This window comes from Mercurialis annua, linkage group LG8 (genome assembly GCF_937616625.2).
Source record: "Mercurialis annua linkage group LG8, ddMerAnnu1.2, whole genome shotgun sequence".
Classification (NCBI taxonomy): Eukaryota; Viridiplantae; Streptophyta; class Magnoliopsida; order Malpighiales; family Euphorbiaceae; genus Mercurialis; species Mercurialis annua.
The window spans coordinates 9415200-9438803 of NC_065577.1; the positions used below are offsets into that span (position 1 = coordinate 9415200).

Sequence of the window (23604 nt, forward strand, 5' to 3'; positions counted from 1 at the left end):
ATTGGCTTAGTCTACGGATGGCGTGATGGATTTACTCTACCTAAGAATTTCTCTCTAAATACCTGTTTTGGGTAAAATATTTACATCATTTTTCTCTTATCCTACATTACCTAATAAGCTAACTTATTTACCAAGAATATCCACTATATAAAGAAGTTTTATCTCATTTTAGGTTAAATTTTTACATAGCCACCTTTTTTTCTCTCTTCTCTCTCTTCTTCTCTCTCTAAACTTATCTTCTTCTTTTTTTCTTTTTTTCATTTGATTTTCAGTTTATCTTCTCCGATTACTTTTCCGTTCGTCTTTCCGGTCGCGCTTCCGTTCGTCTACTTCCGATGGATTTGTCGTCGTTTCCGCTCGTTTTTCCGTTCGTCTTTTCCGTTCGCGCAAGTCCGTTCGTCTTTTCCGTTCGCGCTATGGATTTCTCGACTCGTTTTTAGATTTGTGTAATTTTTTAGGTTTTTTTAGTGATTTAAATATTTTGTAAATAAATTATTATAGATCTATAGTTTTTTGTTTATAAAATTGTTCTATTATTCATAGTAATTATTTATTTTGTCTTCTTTTATTCATAGATTTGTTTATTGCTACTGATTTTGTAAAGAAAATATTGATTTATGATGCATTTGTAATAATTTTATAATATATTTACGTTTTAGTGTATTTTTGGTGTATCAATGGTGTATTTCTGCCGTTTTTTAGTATAGTTATGGTGCATTTACAATATTTATGGTGTATTTGCAGTGTTTATGGTGTATTTGCAGAGTTTCATGGTTAAATCACAAAAAACACTACAAAATGTCATTAATACACTACTTATACACTACCTATACACTAATTTTACACTATATAAATATCATAAAAACACTATATATACACTACTGTTACACTATAAAAAATAAAATAAAAAATTACAGGAAAAAAATCAATAAAAAATAAAAATTAACACTATATATACACTAATCTTACACTATATAAAAAAACTGCCGGTCGTTTCGGCCGGTTCGGTTGACCGAACCGAAAAACCGAAAGCCGAAATTGAAAACCAAAAAAGGTATTTATGAAATTAAAAAAAAAGGTATTTTTCGTAAATGAAAAAAGTCAGAAAAAAAAAGTAAAAACTTGCAATGTAAAATTGTAAATAAAATGCCAAAACATGTATTTTGGGAAATTACCACCAAAAAATAATGTATACATGCAAATTTAAACAAAGAAAAAGGGTTGGCTTAATACATCATTTAACCTCTAAACTATATATTTTTATTCTCTGAGACTCTTAAACTAATTTTATATTCTATTGGACCTCTTAATTTAATTTTTGAACAAAGGATCACTTTACCCCCTCAACTTGACACAAAGTATCAAAAACGTCCAAATTAGCAAAACCGGATCACTTTTACCCTGAACTTGTCAAAACCGGTACAAAAACACCCCTACGCTGACGTGGCACCCTAAATGGAGAGTGAGTTTCTAATTAACCATTATTCATTCTAATTAGTTATAATTAACTCCTAATTGAATTCTAATTAATCATAATTAACTCCTAATTAATCTAAGGACCCTTTTAGATATTTTTACACAAAAAAAATACTTTTTTCATTTCCGGCGAGGAGGAGCTCTTCCTCCTCGCCGGAGAAGAGGAGCTGCTGCTCATCGGAGCAGCAGCTCCTTCAAGAACGTTCTCTGTTCTTGAATCAAGAACAGACCCACGGTCTGTTCTTGATCCAAGAACAGATCCACGGATCTGTTCTCGCCAAGAACAGATCCGAGGCGATCTGTTCTTGGGCAAGAACAGATATAGCGATCTGTTCTTGCCCAAGAACAGATCGCAACATCTGTTCTACCTAGAACAGATCAAACGATCTGTTCTTGCAAGAATAGATCGTTGGATCTGTTCTTGAAGGGCTGCTGCTCCTTACCGGAGCAGCAGCTCTTCTCAGGCGAGGAGGAGCTCCTCCTCGCCTGAAAACAGACTTTTTTTTTTCGAAAATTAATTTTTCTTATTCCGAAGGGTTGATTTTAATTTTTAGTGTATAGTTTTTTTTACGGTTTTTGATTTTATAAAATTGTTGATATCTATATAAATTAAAAAAAATTGTAAAAAAATTAAAATTGGAGGATTAATTTGTTATTTTAAGCTTATTATTGAAGGGGTGAAATTGTCTTTTTTTTTTTAAATTATTAGGTATTAAGTTAAAATGTTTGAAAAAAATTAGGACTATTTTAAACCTTTTTTTTATTTAAAACCACCTTAAAAGAAAAACCACCTTTGAAAACCGGAGAGTGCATCTCACTCTCTTAAGTGAGAGTGGGGAGGGGGTTTTTGTACCAAATTTGACAAGTTCAGGGTAAAAGTGATCCCATTTTGCTAATTTGGACGTTTTTGATACTTTGCGCCAAGTTCAGGGGGTAAAATGATCCTTTGTTCTTTAATTTTTTGTTCTATTTAACACTGCAACTTTTTTGCCGATCTGACCTTTTTCTTCCAACGTGGTAAAAGCGCGTGTTTTCAAACGCTTTAAAGCGCGTGAAGGACAATTAAAATGTATAAATTGTTCTATTTAACTCCGAACTACACTATTTTATTCTATTTGACCCCTGAACTTATTTTATTTTCCTATTGCACCTTCAAAATTTTAATTTTTACCCATTTAACCTTCTCAAAAATATAATTAGTTAATTTTTACCTAATTAATCTTCTAGAAAAATAAATAAATATTGAAATTTAGTCAAATAATTATATAATATAACTTCTTGTACATGTAAATATTTGTTTACATTTCAATAATGATAAATGGAGTTTGTCTGTTTTTAACGATATTATAAAATATATAATTTACTATACTGTGATAATATTAAATAAAGACTAAATTTTTTTAAAAATTATAATTTTTAATGTGTGTCTCGAATTTTCAATTTTAAAAATTTAATACACCAGCTTTTAATATTTTGCAATTTTAAACTTTTCAAAGCAATTCTGAATTTTTAAAATTTGTGTTAAAATTGGAAAACACGCTAAATTTCATGATTTTTAAAGCCTTAAATGATTTTTTTCAAATAATAGGTAAAGTACATTACTTTTTATTTTAAATTTAAAAAATATTTAGGCTTAATATATTTGTTGACTCGTAAATCTTACCCTTTTATTACATATGACCTCTTAACTATTTTAGTATTCCATTGGACCTCTTAACTATTTCTTTTATGGCAGAAGGTACAAAAAAACCCTCGTAGTTATCATAAAAGTACAAATCAGCCCTTTTACTTTTTTGAGGTATAATTAAGCCCTTTTTGTTTACAAAAAGAACAAATAGCCCCTTTCATCCAGCATCATTAGAAACACTCGTTAATGGCTGACATGTCTCTCATAATCATATAGAAAAAAAATTCAAAAATAATTTTAATATTTAAAATATTTACCAAAATTTTGAGGGGGTAAGTGTCCGAAAAGTAAACTAAAGGGGTTTATTTATTCAATTTTAAAACAACAATGGTTTAATTGTTCAATTTTAAAAATACGAGGGTTTAATTGTGCCCAAAAAAAGTAAAAGGGCTGATTTGTACTTTTGAGAAAAAGTCGAGGGTTTTTTTGTACCTTCTGCCTTCTTTTATTCTATTTAACCCCATGTCAGCAAAGCCATGTCAGCAATTTTATCCACGTCATCGTGCGTGGTGTGCACATTCCGGATGAGGGGTTAAATAGAACAAAAAAAGAGTTAAGAGGTCCAAAAAAACATAAAATTAGTTTAGAGGTCGCAGAGAATAAAATGGTATAGTTTAGTGGTCAAATGATGTATTAAACCCAAAAAGCGTATAACTATACAAAAATTGAGTCTGGCGTATAAATGCATAGTGGGCCACTTATTTAAGCATTCATGTAAGAAGAAGCCCTTTTATCTTTGCACCATTGGATCAGTTTTATCGAACGGCCAAAATGACAAAATAGTCTAAAAATACTTCTTGGGTAATTAATCCTGAAGATCACTGAACTTTCAAATTTTTTCATTTCAGTCACTAAACTATTTTTTTTCATTTTGATCACTGAACTTTCATTTTTTTTCATTTTATTTTCCGGCCAAAAATACTTAGGTGGCAGCCAGAATTCATTTTTTTACCCTGAAAACTTGCCATATATGCTTAATTTTATCCAAAAAGTCATTTTAAAAGTGAAATTATGTATGTATGTATGATAAATTTTCAAAGTAAAACTTGTAAAATCCGGTTGTCACATGTCAACTTCTGACTGCCACCTAAATATTTTTGGCCTGAAATACCAAAATGAAAAAAAATGAAATTTTAATGATCGAAATAAAAAAAAATAGTTTAATGACTGAAATGAAAAAATTTAAAGTTTAGTGATCTTCAGGATCAATTATCCTATAAATGTAGTAGCAACTCTACAATTGTTTTTGTTCCCTTTACTTTTACTAAACAAGTTTTGTTGCCGCCAAAGCTACACCTCTGATTAACGTCGTTGCTCAATTATCCAGACGGCGCGAATCGCACGATTCTCTCTTCTCAATCTCTAAAACAGTATGTTCTTGATTTCATATTTTATTATTAGTTTTCTAATTCAATTTGAACCATTCGTAATGATCCTGAATTAAAATTCTGTGTTTACTAGAGAATTTACATTGAGAATCTGAAGGAATTTGATGGAGATAGCTGCAGCGGAAGCAGTGTTCCCTTGCACACTGAAGATTATACCAGGGTGCATCTTCCGCCTGAATGATCCTATTATCTTGGGAGTTGAAGTCGTCCAAGGCATACTTAGGGTTTGTATTACTTTTAATTTAGGGAATGCTATTTGGTTCTGATGGCTTTCATTATGTGCCTAAATGATTGTGATATGCTTGTTTATCTTTGAGGGTATGTGGCCCTGGCCCTTAAATGTCCGTCTTAATTTTATCGAAATATATCGGTCACCAATTACATCATTTGTATACATTGTGGCTACTTACAATACACTCGATGTTGCCTATTCTGTGACATATTTTGATGAGCAAATGGTCCGTTGGTGTATTCAAAACGACGCCAATGCCTTTGTATTAAGCTACTTGTTAACACACACACGGTACAGGCTATCCGTATTTTGAAGTCTTATCTAATGCGGTTATATGTATTTTTAAAAAGGTTAGTTTGTACATAAAACAATTGTATCTGAATGCGGTGTTTTATTCACACAGGTTGGGACACCAATTTGTGTTCCTCGCAACGAGTTTATTGACGTTGGCCAGGTTGCCCGCATTGAGAAGGACTTTATGCCTGTTTATAATGCCATGAAAGGCCAGAAGGTGGCAATTAAGGTTGAATTCTGAATCTTGATCTTTTGTTGTTTGTTTATGTTTTCATTTTCCGATGAGTCCAGGTTCTTAGTTTGATCTATTTGGCCCTATTGGGTGCTTTGTTATTTTGTAGATTATTAACAACAGTCCTGAGGAGCAACAAAAACTGAACGGCATGAATATTGATTTTGGAGATCTTCTTGTCAGCCATATTTCGAGGAGGTCAATTGATGCTCTTAAAACTCATTACCGGGTAATTGATTTGCATTTGAAATCTGTTTTTCTCATCGATTTTTTGAATTGAGTTCTGATTTTTTTGACTATTTATAAAGGTATTTTGCTTTTTGAACTTCTTGGGATTTTTCTAGATTTTCTAGATATTTAAGTTGAGTTGATTATCCTAAATTTAGAATTGTGAGCAGTGGACAAAATGAGAATATGCACTTAAACACAATCAATTCTCCTATTGAAAGAAGCAATGAATAGACTAATTAGCTAACTCCACAAGTTTCATTGAACATGCTTTCTATGGAACTAGTCTCGCTTTATGTGTCTCGCACGGTGCTCGTAATGCGACCAGTCAATGTGTATTAATTATTAAGTTTGTGTGAAATAAATATCACTGTATCAGATTGAACAGTCCCTGAGCTGTTATCTCCAACAAATATATGAATGAACTGTTGCAATATGTTAATATTGACACTTTACCTCCCTACCAACATTTTTACCTTCACGTCATCAAGAAATGCTAGGCCAGTGCTTGCAATTTTACCAATGTTCACTGCCTGGTGTCAATTTCTTTTTCTATGTTTTTGGTATTTTGTCCCAGCACTAACGGCTTAAGCTGCTCTCTTGACTTGGGAATCATCAATTCAAACAGTAATAACCTTTTCTCCTTAATATCACCAAACATCAGAATTGGATTTTCTCTATAAATTCTTGCTGGGAAAGTTCCACCATTTAATAATAAGCCATTGTTGTATTGCTCCATGCATTGTCATAAATCTATGTCACAAACTAAATGAAATCATGAGAGACCTTTAGCAACATCTTATTTGGTTGTTTGCATGTGTCTTGGTCCTTTTTTTAAATTTTAGGAAATTAGTTTTTTGCTAAGTTCTCTAGGTGCATAAAGCTTGTGAAAAGAAATAACAATAAGATAAAATAACATAGTCTGATTGTATCCCTAGTAATATTAAAGAAATTGTACGAATAGCAAGGTAGCATTGTTATGCCATTTTTCATCGTTATTTATATACGACGGCTGACATAAAATGCTCATTATTCGACAATTTCAGTTTGAATTAGTTTCTTTCATGCAGTTCATACTAGTATTATTAGGTTTGCTTGATCTATCTGCCAATGATTTTACTTTGTGAACTGCATGACTCGCCTCACTGAGGGAGGGAGGGAGTCATCTCCTTTTGATTAATCAGATTTTGTGTGTCTAAATTTTCAAATACTCTGTGTTTCCAAACAAAGAACTGCAGCACTATCCTATTTATTCTCAGAAAAGGAAATGCAAGTAATAAATTTGCCAAGCCTCGAGTCGTTCGAGTTTTTTCTCCCATAAATTTTCTCCTTTATGTATATAGCATTCTCTCTCAATGAATGACTGGAGGCTGGTTGTCAAACTGAAGAAGATTTTCAATATCCAGTGACATGGTAAGACTAAGAGGAAACAAGATTGATGCGGAGCAGTGTAGGACATGATTTTTACTATTTTAGGGCCTTCGGAGATTTTTGCTTTGATTTAGGATTAAGAATTTTCCTAATTCGCTTTAATTTAGGAGTTTTCCTTTTTGGCTTTAAATTTGGTTTTATTTCTTTTTCCTATTTTGATTAGTTTAAATATTGTTTTATTTGAATTGGTACATATATTATTATAGGAATATGTTGCAGATATGCAATTGGAAATTTCAGTTACTTTTACAATAGGCTTAATTATTTAAAAACCACCCACCTTGAACTTTTTTTTCGTTTATACCCTGATCTAGAAAAAAATTCATTTATACCATGACGTATGTGTTTATGTTTCACCTCTACCCCGAGGTATTAAATTAACATTTTTTTATTTAAAAAAAAGTTTAAAATAGTCCTTCATTTAGAGAAAAATTCATTTCTAATTAAACTCTAATTAGCTTAGGTTAAAAATGAAGAAATATTTTAAACTTTTTCTTAATGAAAAGAGGTTAATTTAGTGCCTCGGGGTAGAGGTGAAACATAAATACATACGTCGTGGTATAAATGAATTTTTTTCCTAGGTCAGGGTATAAACGAAAAAAAAATTTAAGGTGAGTGGTTTTTAAGTAATTAAGCCTTTACAATATGATTGTATGCATATATTTTTCTTCTTCATGATTTTAAACAATCATTCCATTTTAATAAAAGAGTTAATCCATTGATCCCAAAATTAGGCTAAATTTCCATCCAAAGAAATAAGAAAAAGTAGGGATAAAAAACACTATAAGAGCTGAAATATGCCATGTAACAAGAAGAAGACCCTCATTAGCTGTTAAAAAGATCAAAGGTATAATTCCAAAATAAAAAGAGATTAAAAATATATTACTAATAGGTCAATGCTATCGCATGGCGCGGCTAAAACTAAATAATGCTTAAAATGTACTTTAAATAAATTAATTTCATGTAATTATTTTAAATTTAAAATTAAATATATTGATTGGTCTTGAATTATTTGTTTTTTTATATCTTAGATCAAGTTACATTATTCAATGAATATGAACCATATCGGTTCGGTCATATGTCTGGTTTTTAAAATATTTGCCACCTAATTGAAATCAATTAACATTTCATAAATGGGAAATTTACTAAAAATACCACTTTTTTGAAAATTTTTTATTTTTTACCATGTTTTTCTAAAGACTTTCTTTTATACCAGATTTTTTTATTTTTATTTACTTTTATACCAGATTTATTTTTAGTTACTTTTATACCAGATTTTTTTAAAAAAAAAAATAAACTAAAAATAAACATAAAATAAATATGACGGATAAATATGGCATATTTGAAAAAACTTTTTTTACATGGTAAAAAAGTAAGTTTTTCACTTTTTCTGGTATTTTTGTAAAAACCCCTCTAAAAATTTAAATTTTTTAAACAGAATTGAACCAGTATGTTCAGTACGATTTGTGTAAAAATTAGTTTTTTATAATCAAAAGAATTACAGGTGTTTATTTGGTTTATTTTGTTTTTTCACACTCATGCATCATATGATTATTAGTGAACAATCCGCCTTTCGAACATGTATTTAGGAATTAAATAAATTGTTTTTAACTTTTTTTAAACAAACTCTTTAGATTTAAAAAAATTTATATTTTAGGTTCAAATACTTTTAACCTTTAGATCTCAAAACTTGTGTTTCGGGATCTAATAACTTCTGATTTGTATACCTCAAATTGACTAAAACAATTAAAAGTGACATATTTAAATACCGACCATGAAATGCAAATTTAAAAATCGATTAAAAATACCGACCATGGAACACAAATTTTGACCCTGAGACACAAATTTTAGAATTTAGTCGATTAAAAAATTAAATGTGTTTTGCCTGACAATGAAACACAAATTTAAAAATCAAATTAATCTTTTCTATTATTATTAATAGATGTGACTGATGAGCAGCTGAGTCATCTTTTTTTTTTGAGAAAATTACATGGAATCCCCCAAATATTGAAAAGTTTATGTTAGTGACCCATGTTTTAACTTTTTGCAGAAATCTCCCAAAATTTTAAAATGCTTTTCATGCCTACCTTTTTATATTTTATATTCCTATTTTAACCCTCTTGTACATATAGACTATTGTGTATCTGTCACACTGAATCATTATACCCCACTTCTTCTTCTCCATTTTTCTCAAACGGTTATTTCATTTATTACATTTCAAATGCAACAATTTTTTTAACTTCTCCCACTCTCTCCACGATTTCCTACATTTTCGCCATTAATACTCTGTTTATTAGCTATCACTTTTCTTCATCAGTAACTCCATGGTTGCTACACGCCGCACCTCTGATCTTCAACCTAAACCGAAAATCAAAACCAGAGATATGAAGATGAAGACAGTAGCGAAGAAAACTCCAAAATCGGCTAAAGGTAAATCAACTGGAGAAGCTTCAGTTCGCCGTTCTCCTATTTCTTTGAATAAGAGACATGCAGAGCACTTATCCGGTTTATCAAAGAAGCAAAAAGGAGTTTGCATCAATGAACCTAAGGAATCTGCTCCTAAGGTCTGTTTTTATTGATTATGTTGTTGTTTTATGTTTTCAGCTTCTATTTTTTAGGTTTTTGTTTGATTTTAATCCTCTGTTTGCTTTGATTTTTAATTTTTGGCTTCATTCGTTTACTTTTTTTTAGTTTCTGTTATTTAGTTTTAGGGTTGATTTTAATTTTTTATATCTGTTTGTTTTGATTTTTAATATATGTCTTCATTATTTTTGACATTATTTAATTAGGTAGTTAATTTTTTCTTTCTTAAAGAATTTTTTATATATTTTGGTTATTTCCTGTGTTTCTTATGTTTTAGGGTTTAGATTCCTTGTTTTCATGTTTTCAATGCACTGTGTTAACATGTAATCCACATTATTTCATATTTTATGCCTATTTTCTTGTTTGTTTTTTCAATAATTTTGTTCAGAATTTTATTTTATACTTTTTTTGCTATTTTCTGGCTGACATATAGGTAACATTGAGTTATTTTGATGTATGATAATTTTTATTTTCTTTGTTTACATGTTATATTGAATTGTGTTAACCTTTACTGTACATAATTTTATATTTTATGCCTATTTTTTGGTCTGTTCTTTCAATATTTTTTGTTCATAATTTTAGTTTCATTTGTTTTTTTCTATTTTATGGTTCATATATAGATAAGATTGAGTTATTTTAGTATATACTAATTTTCACTTTTACCTTTTGACAGCTTTGGCAGTTCAAACTAAACCCAGCAGCTCGTTTTCATTCTAAGATCGATACATGTTTGTCGTACGATGTGATTACTGAAATTAAGTCTACTCTCAGTCCTGGTGAATTGGAACTCTTCAAGAAGTCTTGCTTAGGATATATTATAGACATTCCTAAGATTAAACTGCAGAACCAAATTGTTCACTGTCTTTTAATGAGGGAGGTCGAGCAGTTGAACAAATCTGAGATGTGGTTTCATGTAGGTGGTCATAGGCTGAAGTTTGGCATCGAGGAGTTCGCGTTGGTGTCTGGTTTAAATTGCCAAGGAACTAGTAATAAGTACAGTTATCCAAAAGTTTTAAACGGCCTTTACGATAAGTATTTCAGCGGGTGTCAATCGGTTTCGAAGCAAACACTCAGGGATATGTTTTTGTCTAGACGTTGGGAGTCGGAGGAGGATGGTTTTAAGCTTGCATTTATGCATTTGTTGCAAAATTTTTTGCTGGCTTCACCAAATACTACTCGTATTTCTTTGAAGGATTTTGACGTAGTTGATTCTGACGACATCAATGACTATCCGTGGGGTATTGACGTCTTCAAGTATACTTTTGATTGTTTTACAACAAAGTCCGTTCTTAGTCCGGGCAGTTTCAAGCAAGATATAAATAGGTACGACTATCGCCTGCAAGGTTTTCCCTATGTACTCCAATGTTGGTTTTACGAGTGCTGCTCAAAAGCGAAAAATACCTTTGCTCAGTTGGTGAATGAAACTGCTATTCCCCGTATTTTACGTTGGCAAGCTTTCATTGTTGCAAAATACTATGCAGTTGACAGAGAGTTATTTGCTGAAGTGTCATCTGATGAGGTTTGTACATTTAAAAATTTCATATTTATTTACTTAATTCTTTGTTTGGTCTGTTTCATATATGGTTTACATTAGGTTTATATGTGTTTTCTTATGTCATAGGTAAGTTTCCGGTCTATTGTTCCAACACCGGCTGAAAGGAACGCGCTTAATTTAGGTGACTTTTTCAGAAAAAATAAAGGTAAAGGTAAGGCTGGATTGGATGTTAGTGAAGAAGTTGGAAATCAGGATGGCTATTTTCCGGCAATTGATTTATCGAAAGAATCTGAAGAAACATCAAACACTTTGAACTTAAGTGTTATGGAAGAGAAGTTAGAATTTCTTATGGCTGGTCAGAAGACAATGCAGGCTGATATTTTGGAATTTAAGCATCTGTTCACTTCGAAATTTTCCGAAGTCTTGAAGGTTGTGAATTCGTTGAATTCAAATATTAAGCGTACAGGTGACTCAAAAAAGGTAATGTATTCTGATTTGTCTTTTTTAATATTATGATTTTAGTTTTACATGTTTATGTTATTTAAATAACTAATATTTTGTTATATGTAATTCTAATACTTTGTTCTAATTACAGGTTCATTCACAGTTAGGTGCCTCATCTTCGCCTATTGGCAATAAAAATGATGACGATAAGTCGTACTCTGGTGGAAAACCTGCTGAACATGAACATCATGTTGATTCAGAATATACTGCTTCTGCTGAATTAGAACCAGTTTTAAAGGTTTTGTGAAAAAAAAATTTACTTGGTTTTTTTTATGTTTTTGCAACTTGATATGAACCTAATGTGAACTTCATATCTGTATCAGGTTAGACGATCACAAAAAGCAGCATCTAGCGCGCACACAGCAAGTGTTGTGAAGGAAGAAAATGTTGATCTTCCTGCTGAGGAGAGTTCAAAGAAGGGTAGTTTTAATGGTAGTTTTATGGGATCCGGAATAGGAGTTGAAGATTCTGTTGATTGTCAAAAGGTAACTCCTGATAAAGATATTGCGGATAAGTCTGCTTCGAAGCACGAAAGTGATGAGGGTGGGTCTTCTGATGAAGAACAAGGTGATGAAAAACTGGAAGATATGGATAAAGAAATGGAAGATGTGGTTGGGGAGAAAATGAATGTTATGGAATCTGAACATGTTCATAATTTGGTTGAGGAGAAAATTGATGTTATTGAATCTGGCTTTGATAAGGAACTTCCAAAAGTTAGTAATATGGAAGCTGCCGGTTGCTCCAAGGATATGGGAATTAGTGGTGGAAATTTTGCTGTCCCGTCGGTTGTTGAGGTACATTTAATAATTTGAAATTAAGTTTTTTTTTTCTTTCTAATTTCCATATTTTCAATTTAATAGGTTCCGCGCCAACCTCAGTTTTCGCCAGTATCTCCTACGTTTGATTTATCAGAAGAGTGCATTGAAGAGGCTATGCAAAATGCAATGGAAACCATTGCTAAAATGAAATCTCAGAAGGTACATTTTATTTTCAATTACTATATGTATTTTTAAGTTTAGATTTTGTTGTTTGTGTTAGGTTACTATAGAGTTTATATTAGGTTACTAACTGTATTTTTCCTAAATTTTTTGATAGGATGATTATGTTCAAGCAAACTTTGGTATTGAATCTGATCTTGTCACTCCAGTTCCTTCTAAGAGGATTGGAAAACCTAGTTTTTTACTCAAGTCCCCTTTTTTGAATGATTTTGGATCTTCTTCAGGCTTAATTGTGCCGAAGCAAAGTATTGGCAGTGTTTGTTTATGTCCATTTGATGAAAAAAGCATATGTTTTAGCGATGTCAAAAAACAAGAGCAAGTTCGGCTATGGCTTGATGAAGGACGCATGAAGCCTTTGAAGTTCGTTTCACAATTTTTTTTATTTTTATCCTTTATTTTATTTAAGTTGATTTTATTTACTTTGTTTATCTTTATATTTATAGGAAGAAAATATATGATGTGAAGAATGACATCTTGCGTCCTCGCCTTCATTTTGGCGTAGTTGATATTGAATCCAAAACATGGTTTTATAACCTGTTTCATTCTGGATATCCTATTTCCTGTTCTGTAAGTATTTACCTTTGTTTTCCGTTTTATTATTTAGTTTATTTATTAGTTAAGTTATTATCAACTTAAGTTTACTTTTTGTTCTTTTGGCAGCATGTTGATGTTCTGTTTTACTATCTGAGAAAGAAGATCAAAACTGAAAATATTAGATGTGCGACAACTGATAACTTTTTCGACCGACGTATGCAAGCCATCTATGATTTGTACTCAAAAAAGGGTGATACTACATTTGTATCCGAAAAAAATACTGTGTCTCTTTACATGAAAGGTGGTTTCATGCGTTGCAACACGAAGTGGTCAGATGTCGATGATGTTCTTATCCCTATCAATTGTAAGAAAGACTGGCATTGGATATTAGCCCGTCTGAATTTCAAGGATCGCTGCATCTACGTTTATAACTCATTGAGGTCAGCCCGACAGGACAAATCAGCGAATGAATATGTTAAATGTTACAGTGAGCTGGTTCCAATTTTGTTAGAAGAAATCAAGTTTTTTGATTCCCGACCTGACATTGATACTACTACCGGTCCTTATGAGGGAAAGAGGTTGTCAGACCCATTCAGGATTGAGAATGTTGAAAACTTACCTGTTCAAACCGATATGTAAGTTTTATATTTTTTCATTATCTTATTTAGTAGCAGTTTGCTTTAGATTTTTATAACTTTATATCAACTTTATGTGAACTGTGCATCTATTATATTTCTTATCTTCTTCTCTCCTTTTCGTAGTGATTGTGGAGTTCACATGTTTTGCGCTGCTGAGTTTTTTGTTAAGGGTAAGGTCATGGGTCCTGATTTTGATATCAAACAACATCGTGCTCGCTACGCTTCCGCATTGTATCTATACTCGACTTGGAAGGCAGATTCTGTAGTTGAAAGTGATGATGAAGCTCCTCCAAGACTCAGGAGGGTTGGTGGTTAGACACCATGTGTTTTTTGTTCTTGTCTATATTTTTTTGGTTCCTTTTAAGAAATAGGTCTTAATATTGTTTCTATTATCGTGCTTCGGATGTTGTTATTTTAAGTTTGTTTCATTTGTGTGTTTTTGTGTTGCATTGTAAACAGATTTGATGTTTTTAATTTTAGTTGGGTACTGTTTGTTTCATTTTCTTATGTTATTTTATACTTATTCTACTATATTATTTTTTATTTTTTTATGTATATTTCAAGTATGTATAAAAACTATTTATATAAAAAGTGAGTTTATTATACCTAATATAAACCATATGTGAACCATATGATTAATTTATACAATTTGTATAAAAAATATATACTTTTGTCACTTTTTAGTATAAGTTTTATGTAAATTGGAATAGATATTAGATTTCTAAAATTTAAAGTTCATTTTAACATTTAAAATTATTTATATAAATAGTGATTGTTGTTTGTTAAACCTAATATGAACTATATATTAACCATATTAACTCTACATAAGTTTATAAAAAATATATAAATTTGTCTCTTGCTAATATTAGTTTATTGTAAATTGCAATAGAAATTAGCTTTTCAAAAGTTAAAATTCCTTTTAATATTTTAAACTGTTTTTATAATGATCACATATGAACTTAATAGTAACCTTATATCAACTTGTATAAAATTGAATCAGCAATGCTCTTGTTATTTTATTAAATGCATTATTGATTCCACACACACACACACACACACACACACACACACACACACACACACACACACACACACACATATATATATATATATATTTATATATATATATATATTTGTCTCTTGATAGTATTAGGTTTTTTTTTAAATTGGAATATATATTAGATTTTAAAAAGTAGAAATTCCTTCTAATATTTCAATTTTTTTTATAATGATCAGATATGAACCTAATAGTAACCTTTTAGCGACTTTAATAAAATTTAATCACCATTAATATATATATATATATATATATATATATATTTATATATATATATATATATATAATGATCAGATATGAACTTAATAGTAACCTTATATCAACTTTAATAAAATTGAATCACCAATGTTTTTGTTACTTTGTTAAATCCATTCTGGATTCCATTAATATATATATATATATATATATATATATATATATATATATATATATATATATATATATATATATAAATTTGTCTCTTGATGGTACTAGTTTTTTTTTAAATTGGAATATATATTAAAATTATTTGTAATGATCAGATATGAACTTAATAGTAACCTCACATCAACTTTGATAAAATTGAATCACCAACGATGTTGTTATTTTATTAAATGTATTCTGTATTCCATTAATATGTTATACTAGTAAGAAACATATATATATATATATTATAGCATTCTATATATAGACAAACTGAAATTTTTATTGAATTTTTTTTTTAAGTAAAATGTATTTGAATCTTAAAAAAGAACCTAAAATCAACCTGAAGTTAACTTTAACAAATTGAATTATTTTTTCTGAGGCATATTCTTACACGTCTTCACATTATGTCCATATTTTCGACATCTACCGCACCTGTTATGATTTATTTTTTCCGTACCAGATCTCATTCTTTTCTTCTTAGGCCGTCCCGACTTTGTTCTTCCTTGCGGTGGTGTGACAATCTTTTGTGCTACTTCTTCCGGCACATTCCAGTTACTCTCATCTTCCACCGGATAAACTGTTTCGTCATAAATTTTCAGTATTGTTTCTTTGGTGAAGTAATGTGAACAAAATTTGTAAGGATCTTGATTCATGTCTTTGAGTATAGCCATTGCGTGTGGACAAGGAATTTCATCAATCTGAAATCTCCTACATGTGCATGTTCTTTCTTTTAGATCTACAATGAACTTTGTTGTATGTGCATAGACTGTCTTTACACTGTCATTTGAATTTGAAACCTGCATATGTTGATAAATTTTAGTAACCTGATGTGAACCATATATAAACTATATGTGAATTTTGTTCATTAAACATGATAGAATTAAATCATACCACTAGTTTCATTGATTGAATGTAATTGTCATTCAAGATATCTTCTGCTCTTTTTGATAGGGCTGTGAAAGTTGATCTAGCCAAATGCCTGTTTGTGTAACTCCATTCTTGTACCATTTTGCGTAGGTACTCAAGTAATGTAGTGACGGGGAGATCCTTACCTGCTTTTATTCTGTAATTCATTGATTCTGCTATGTTTGTTGTCATGACTTTGTGTCGGTTACTCTCGCAATGTGATCTTGCCCATTTCTTGTAACCAACAGATTCTAGATATGGCTTTAAACCTCTACACATACTGCTAATTTGTTTCATGTAGGTGTCAAATACATCAGTTGTGTAAGCTTTTGCTGCTCCATAAAATGCTTCCCGAAGTTCTTTTGTCGTCTTTTTGAAGTTCTTTTTAACATTGTTGAACAAATGGAATGTACATAATGCATGAGCTGATTCTGGAAAAACAGAAGAGGCTGCATTCTTGATGCTCTCGTGTCGATCAGATATTATACACATGTCTTTTCTCACTTTAAATGCATCTCTAATTCTCTTCATAAACCACTCCCATGATCCATCGTTTTCAGAATCAACCACGCAAAATGCTAGCGGAAATATCTTTCCATTTCCATCTTGTGTACATGCTGTTAAAAGCGTTCCTCCATAGGCTGAAGTAAGGAATGTTCCATCTACTGCAATTACCGGAATGCAGTATTCCCATCCTTTTATAGACGCATTTAATGCCATAAAAACATAAAGCATGCTATTGTCATCTTGTACTTCTAATCTGGTGTAAGAGCCTGGATTGCTAGCCTCTAGCATGTACAAGTAGCTCGGTATTAATGAAAAAGATTCGTCAGCCCTTCCTCTCACCATTTCCTGAGCTACTGCCTTTGATCTATAAGCTTTGGAGTATGTCATCTTTATTCCGTAATCATCCTTCATGTCTCTCTGAATATCTGCTGGTCTGTAAACAGTCTTGAGGTTGATGTACTTTGATTTAATGAACTCTCCAATTACAATTGATGTTGCTTGCCTTTGATCCCCTGTTCTGACAACCATTGCACAACTGTGGTTGATATTGAGTTTCCGAATTATAAAAATCTCTGTTTTTCCTTGTTTTGAAGCATTAAGTTTCCATGTGCAATCTGTATCCAAACAGCTCAAGAAATACTGCCTTTCACATGATCTTCGTACTTTGAATTGAAAATGGTTTTTGATTGCATAGAAGCTTAAAACTGACTTCAGAACCTCTTTGTTTTTGTAGGACTGTCCTTCTTTGATATCGCTATGTCTCGTGTCTGATATGACATGTTCATCTTTAAAGTTACTTTCTACTTCATCTTCGTTATCTATCAAGTCATTTGTCAAGGACTTAGCATAAAGTATCACATCAGATATTGCTTCCTTCTGTTTTTCACTTGTTGATCCAATCTCATGTGTAGATTTTGTTGCGCTTGCAGATTGTTGTGCTGACTGGATGTCTGCATTTGATACTTTGAATGTTGTGTCGAAGAACGCTATTTCCCTTCCGGACGATGCTACTGAAACGCATAATGGATATATCATGCAATCTGTTGCATTCTTTTTAAGCTCCAAGTAGAATTTCAAGCTTCCATTGTCTGTTATTTTCATCGGGGGATAATTGATTTTCACTTGATATTTGATCTCCAGTAAGGTTGACATATGGTTTATATTGAGTTGTTGTGACAATATTTCCACAAAATTCCTATAGCTACTTTCTTGTTGTACCAGCATTCCCATTGCTTCAAAGTTAATATATTCCATGTTTTGATTCCATTCTCCATTATAATGAACAAATATTAGAATATTCTCCATATCTGCATTTATTAAAGAAAGAAACGGTTTATAATAGCTATAATATATCATTATACTGATTCCTATGCTTCTAATACATAATCTACGTTTAATATATAACCTATGTTTATTTGAAATCTGCAGAACCTGAAATCTACTAGAAATTTTAAGAATTATTATCAATCCAAACAAGCTGAATTAGTTAGAGCTATAGTCTTTAAAAGCTATTTGATTATGAAAATAAACAATAAACATGAAGCTTCTAATACATAATCTACGTTTCATATATAATCTATGTTTATTTGAAATCTGTAGAACCTGAAATCTACTTTAGATTTTTAAAAATTATTATAAATCCAAACAAGCTGAATTAGTTTGAGCTATAGTCTTTAAAAGCTATTTGATTACGAAAATTAACAGTAAACATGAAGAACCTGTTATCAATCTATTTTGATTCGAAATTTAAATCTAATCAAAGACTAAAAAATCTAAAATTAGCATAAATCTTGTTGTATAATAGTTCATTGTAACTGATTTACCTGATTTTGAATGTTTCTCTGATTTCTTTTGATGTTATTGAATCCAATGCTCGTTTAAGGAAGAAGAAGCACACTGTCAGTCTTGAAGCTTCATCAATGGCGTGATTTTTTAGAGGTTGAAGATGAGAGAATCTTGTAGTAGTTAGTTAGGAAAGAAATTCCTTTCCTGATTTTTTGATCACGCGCATATTACCATAAGGGCATTATTGTCCTATTTCCTATATTATTTAGTCCACGCTGAGTTATGGGGGATTATTAATAACTTTCCTTTTTTTTTTGAGAGATTTCTGCTAATATTAAAAAGCTGAGGGAAAAGTGCTACATCATAGCCTTTTTAGGGGATTTATGAAAAAAACCCTTTTTTTTCATCTAAAAAGAAAGGCCCCTTAAACAAAAAGGATTAGGATTGTGACTATAAATTAATTTCATGTAATTAATATAAATTTTAAATAAACTAAATTGGTTGGTTTAAAATTATTTCATTATTATAACTTAGATTGCATTAAAATAATTTAATTTATGAATAAAAATCAAATGACATTATTTTTAAAAATAATTATGAATGATATATTTAAAAAATCAAATTATATAATTTTTATAAACGATGGTTCAATTTCATAGAATTTCTTCAAATTTCATAATCATAATTTTCAAAAATTTCTATGAGTTAGAAACTTTAACTAATTTAATTCAATTTCATATTTCATAATAAATAAAAATTAAAATGATATTAAAAATTAGAATTTCATAATTAAAATTTAGATGTATGCAATATTAATTTAAAAATATGTAATGTTCAATTAAGATGCAATTTTCAATATAATTTCTAAATTTAATGTGGATTATAAAAAATCTTTCATATATGTAACTTATCTTGCATTAAATTATTTAATCTCTTAAAATAAATTAAATTCCATAATTTTTAATTTATTACATAATATAATTAAAAAGATTAGACTACCTTTTAGAAACTTTTTAAAGGTCATAATCTAAATAAAACATAATTGGCATATAACATTTAATTTCTTGCTTGTAAAAATTTATTTTCATTCCATCTATCTTTCGAGTTTTACAATTTCATCCAAAATTATTAATTTAGTAGAACATACTAACATAGTACACTACAATTTGTCAAAAAAACAAAACAACATAGTACATTACAGTTCAAAAATTATAAGATTTATAAAGAAGTTGACAGGCCGTCTACAAGCAAACTTAATACACAACCATTATATATATATCACTACTAGAAAATAGAGAATTACTGACAGAACTTTTTTGATTTAACGACGGATTTTAGCCTTTTACCAACGGAAAACTTAATCTACCAACGAAATTCAGCTTTTAGCGACGGAAAAATCCGTTGCTAAAATGCAGTTTTCTAGTAGTATATATCTGTTTGCTGCAATCATCATATCAACAAATTTTAGTTCCCATTCACATCCCTAACTTAGTAATAAATACAAAACTCTTTTTATTCCCCAAAAGATAAGCCTGATATGACTCCCAATTTTGCACAACTATTAACATAAAACAACATATTAGCATAGCAGACCAGATGTTAAATGTCAATACAACAAAAGAATTCAAAAGAAGATTAAACCTTGTAATTTGTCGAGTCATTTCTTGATTGGATGATGCCTCCATTTGCACACAGTTGTTGAACTGATATTAAGCCTCACAATTAAAATAGCAAGGAAAAAATTGAAGTAACAAACATTAGAAAACCCCTACAATTTTAGATGCACATTCAAGTTGGTTAAACATAAAGTAATATGATTTCAACATATTATGGTATGAATTATTAATAATATCTTCAGTTAATTGTCAATACAAATAATAAATACCAGCTAATGAACTGCAGAGAAATCCCAAATAGAAGGTAGACATATAGAAAACCAATATGAAGAACACATGTTGCAGAATCACGTAAAAAATGACAATAATGCAAAAAGAAAAAGCCAATATTGTTCTAGTTTAGCAGCAAATTGTGCTACTTTCTGTTTGCATGGATTCGCAGAAGTAGTTACAAATGATCCGATTACTTGAATCGCTGTATGGACCCTATTTCTTACATGCCTCGGTAGTAAAGCTCGATTTCACACAAATTACAGGTTGCAATGTATTTGTTCTAATTCACACAAAAAACGGAAAGTTAAAACTCTAGTTGAAGCGTATTATCAAACACGTAAAGTATAATTTTTATACGCTAACATAATAACAAAAATCAAATCCATTAGAATTAAAGACAAATTTTATACGCTAACATAATAACAAAAATCAAATCTTGCTCTGTTCATGAATAAGAGCAAGATACGAAAGAGAAGGAGCAAAAAGCTGAACAACAGTGTGACTGGTGACAAATACAACAGCTAAACCTTGCATAGTATCGTAAATCCTCTAAACAAATTTGTCTTCCCTTACATAATATCATTACTATTAATACGAGCAATCACACATCAATGCAATTTAAATAAAATGAAATGGAACTTTAAAGTTGATCGGTTTAAACTTAGATCGACAAAATAAAAAAAATTACCAAAATAAGAATTGACAGAGGTTACGAGTTTAGAGGATTGACACGAGAGATTTAGAGTGGTTCGGATCACAAAACGATCCTACTCCACTACTCAATCAAAAATTTAGATTTAGAATCCACTAAAAGAGATTCACAAGAAGTTTTTTAAGCTAACTTCCAACTTAGTACTTTGTAGCTAAACACCAACTATGAGATTTTCCAAAGCTAATCTTTAACTTATAAGGGTTGAGTTTTTTCAAAGCTAAACTCTAACTCACACTTGATTTTCTAAGGCTAATCAAGAATCCACAATGATTGAGGAGTTTATAAGCTTATTCCCAAACTACAACAAAACAAATATGATTTAAAGTTGTGTGTTTGTTGTTTTAAGATTTGGAAATCATTAACCTTAAAACATTGCAAATGGGTTTATATTTATACCCAAACCAATCCCCAAACAAAGCACTAACAAACAAAACAAATTTTGCTTTCAGCAAAAATATCTCTTCCGAGAAGGAAATATCACGGGCGATATATTTGAATAAGCCAAAATCTTTCAACGGCTAGTGCCTCGTGTCAACGCTTCATTGGGTCTTAAAAAATATATTCTTGGATCTTCAACGGACTCATTTATCGCGCCCGAGATCCATTTGTCGCGCCCGAGATTCTCTCCAACGGTCGACTAGGTTTAGTCAGCTCAAATATCGCCCCCATGATATTTTGTGTCGCCCCCGTGATATATATCGCCCCCGAGATTAAAGTTCATCATGGGCGAGATATGCTACTAGACAGCTTGCAACTCCAAAACTCGATTTTTGCTAGAGAGCTTCGAATTGACTTCCGATTGTTTCTATGAGTTCGTATACACTAATAAACAAGATTAGATCACTCATAGTTGATTGTCAAAGTCAAAATTAAGAAATTTGAAAGGACAAGGGTCCAACACTACTTACCGTTAGTAGAGTTCTCATACAACAACATCTATCATTCGAGCATTGAAATGACTCCTTATGAAGCTTTGAATGGAGCTAAGTGTAGATCCCCTATATGTTGGAATGAAGTTGGAGGACAGGAGCAAAGATTGTTCAGATTACCTCGGAAAAGGTATCATTGATTAGACAACGATTGAACACTGCTTTTAGTCGACAAAAGAGTTACGCAGATCCCAAGAAAAAAGACGTAGAGTTTCAAGTTGGAGACTATGTTTTTCTCAAAGTATCACCTATGAAAGGTGTAATACGTTTTGGCAAGAAAGGAAAGTTATCACCAAGGTATGTGGGACCATACCCGATTATAGAACGTATAGGAAAGGTTGCATATAAGTTGGAATTACCAATTGATATGTCACAAGTTCATCTGGTGTTTCATATTTCCATGCTTCGGAAATATATATCGGATCCTTCACGAGTTACACAACCACAAACTATGAAAGTAAGCGAGGAGTTGACATACGAAAAGGGACCAGTGAAGGTTACTGATATGCAAGTACGTAAGTTACGAACTAAAGAGATTCCGATAGTAAAAATTCTTTGGAGGAACCATACTATCGAAGAATGTACGTGGGAAATAAAAGAGCATATGCGACCAAAGTATTTGTATCTGTTTAATTCAGGTACGTGAATAAGATTATAAATTCGAGAACAAATTTATTATAAGGAGGGGTGAATGTAACAACCCTGAAAAGGTTTTGATAAGTTTGAGCGATTCGTACCTAAATTGAGTAATTTAGGTCAAGTAGGTCGTAAATTAGAGTTTAATTGTTATATATGGTTGGATTTAATAATAGTCTGAGGTAAGGACTATTATTAATTCAAATTAGTATGTATGTTTAGAAATAAGATTTTCCGATAAAACTTTAAGTGTTAAGTACGTCGGTTTTGTGCTTGAGTTAAATTTGATATTTAATTCAAACATTTTATTATATGTTGAGATGGTATAAGGTTAAGGGCTAGGAGTATTTTTGTTCATCTATCTTAAATAAGTTAAGATAGCATAAGATAAAGACATAAAACAAAATAAGAAAATAAGAAAATAAAAGAGAACTAGAAAAGAAATACTTACCCTTTCTCCTCTCCTTTTTGCCGTGTATTTACCATCACCATCATCATCAAGATTAAGCTTTCAAAACTCCATATTTTTGCAACAATTGTAATGATAAAGGTTAGGTAATCTCTTTCCCTCTATCTATTATAGAGTTTGTTAGTTGTTTAGGAGATATGATGCGAAATAAAAGTTAGGTTTTATGATGAAGTTTTTTGAGTTTTGATTGCTATGGTTTGGTTAAGCTTAAGGATAAATCTATGGAGTATTTGGGTGTTGTTTTGAGGTTTGTTTTCAGGTGTAGAGGAGGCTAGCTCCGGCCAGCCATATCATTGCTCGGAGATCAAGGAAATTCTGCCTCCCTGGCAGAATTGCTGCATGGCGAAGCAGAATTCTGCGTCGCCGAATTCTGCTCCGGCAGAATTACCGACGTGAGCTCTGCTCAGGGCGGGGCTATCATGGCAGCCCATAGAGGCTGCAAAACCAGTCCCTATGGCTGAAGGGGATGATGTTTTTTATGAGTTTAAACAGTAGTTTGTAATCGTAACGTTTGTTGAAGTTTGAATGCGAAATTCATATGTTATTCACGGCAATTTGTGATGTTTTGAAGCGAGGTTTGTGATAAAGG

At 31.0% G+C, this 23604-nt stretch overlaps 3 protein-coding genes across 4 annotated transcripts; 2 read left to right on the top strand and 1 right to left on the bottom strand.

Annotated features, from left to right (window-relative positions):
* The first annotated feature begins 4405 nt into the window (after nucleotides 1-4405).
* On the top strand, nucleotides 4406-7211 carry LOC126659484 (uncharacterized). The gene is made up of 5 exons (XM_050352770.2): nucleotides 4406-4533; nucleotides 4625-4775; nucleotides 5187-5306; nucleotides 5419-5538; nucleotides 6881-7211. The coding sequence occupies exons 2-5, from the start codon at nucleotides 4656-4658 to the stop codon at nucleotides 6944-6946; spliced, it is 426 nt and encodes a 141-aa protein (XP_050208727.1). The 5' UTR covers nucleotides 4406-4533; nucleotides 4625-4655; the 3' UTR covers nucleotides 6947-7211.
* A 1931-nt stretch (nucleotides 7212-9142) lies between these two features.
* Nucleotides 9143-14219, top strand: LOC126661128 (uncharacterized). Of its 2 annotated transcripts, XM_050354922.2 has the most exons (11): nucleotides 9143-9532; nucleotides 10225-11070; nucleotides 11173-11526; nucleotides 11642-11788; nucleotides 11874-12344; nucleotides 12411-12527; nucleotides 12646-12670; nucleotides 12773-12908; nucleotides 12992-13115; nucleotides 13209-13717; nucleotides 13844-14219. In XM_050354922.2, the coding sequence occupies exons 1-11, from the start codon at nucleotides 9293-9295 to the stop codon at nucleotides 14034-14036; spliced, it is 3162 nt and encodes a 1053-aa protein (XP_050210879.1). In that variant the 5' UTR covers nucleotides 9143-9292; the 3' UTR covers nucleotides 14037-14219. The 2 variants fall into 2 exon arrangements, with proteins under 2 accessions (XP_050210879.1, XP_050210877.1); XM_050354920.2 differs by having other exon boundaries at nucleotides 12646-12908.
* A 1328-nt stretch (nucleotides 14220-15547) lies between these two features.
* On the bottom strand, nucleotides 15548-17900 carry LOC126661576 (uncharacterized). The gene is made up of 2 exons (XM_050355431.1): nucleotides 16074-17900; nucleotides 15548-15979 (listed from the first exon to the last, which is right to left on the bottom strand). Exons 1-2 carry the CDS (start codon nucleotides 17898-17900, stop codon nucleotides 15548-15550), a joined length of 2259 nt encoding a protein of 752 aa, XP_050211388.1.
* Between the last annotated feature and the right edge of the window lie 5704 nt (nucleotides 17901-23604).

Excerpts from the sequence above, each read along its gene's own strand:
- LOC126659484 (XM_050352770.2), top strand. The coding sequence starts at position 4,656 with ATGGAGATAGCTGCAGCGGAAGCAGTGTTCCCTTGCACACTGAAGATT. Across the intron at positions 4,776-5,186 it reads TCGTCCAAGGCATACTTAGG|GTTGGGACACCAATTTGTGT; the intron begins GTTTGTATTACT and ends TTATTCACACAG. Across the intron at positions 5,307-5,418 it reads GCCAGAAGGTGGCAATTAAG|ATTATTAACAACAGTCCTGA; the intron begins GTTGAATTCTGA and ends GTTATTTTGTAG.
- LOC126661576 (XM_050355431.1), bottom strand. The coding sequence starts at position 17,900 with ATGGAGAATATTCTAATATTTGTTCATTATAATGGAGAATGGAATCAA. Across the intron at positions 15,980-16,073 it reads TTCAATCAATGAAACTAGTG|GTTTCAAATTCAAATGACAG; the intron begins GTATGATTTAAT and ends CAACATATGCAG.
- LOC126661128 (XM_050354920.2), top strand. The coding sequence starts at position 9,293 with ATGGTTGCTACACGCCGCACCTCTGATCTTCAACCTAAACCGAAAATC. Across the intron at positions 9,533-10,224 it reads CTAAGGAATCTGCTCCTAAG|CTTTGGCAGTTCAAACTAAA; the intron begins GTCTGTTTTTAT and ends ACCTTTTGACAG. Across the intron at positions 11,071-11,172 it reads CTGAAGTGTCATCTGATGAG|GTAAGTTTCCGGTCTATTGT; the intron begins GTTTGTACATTT and ends CTTATGTCATAG.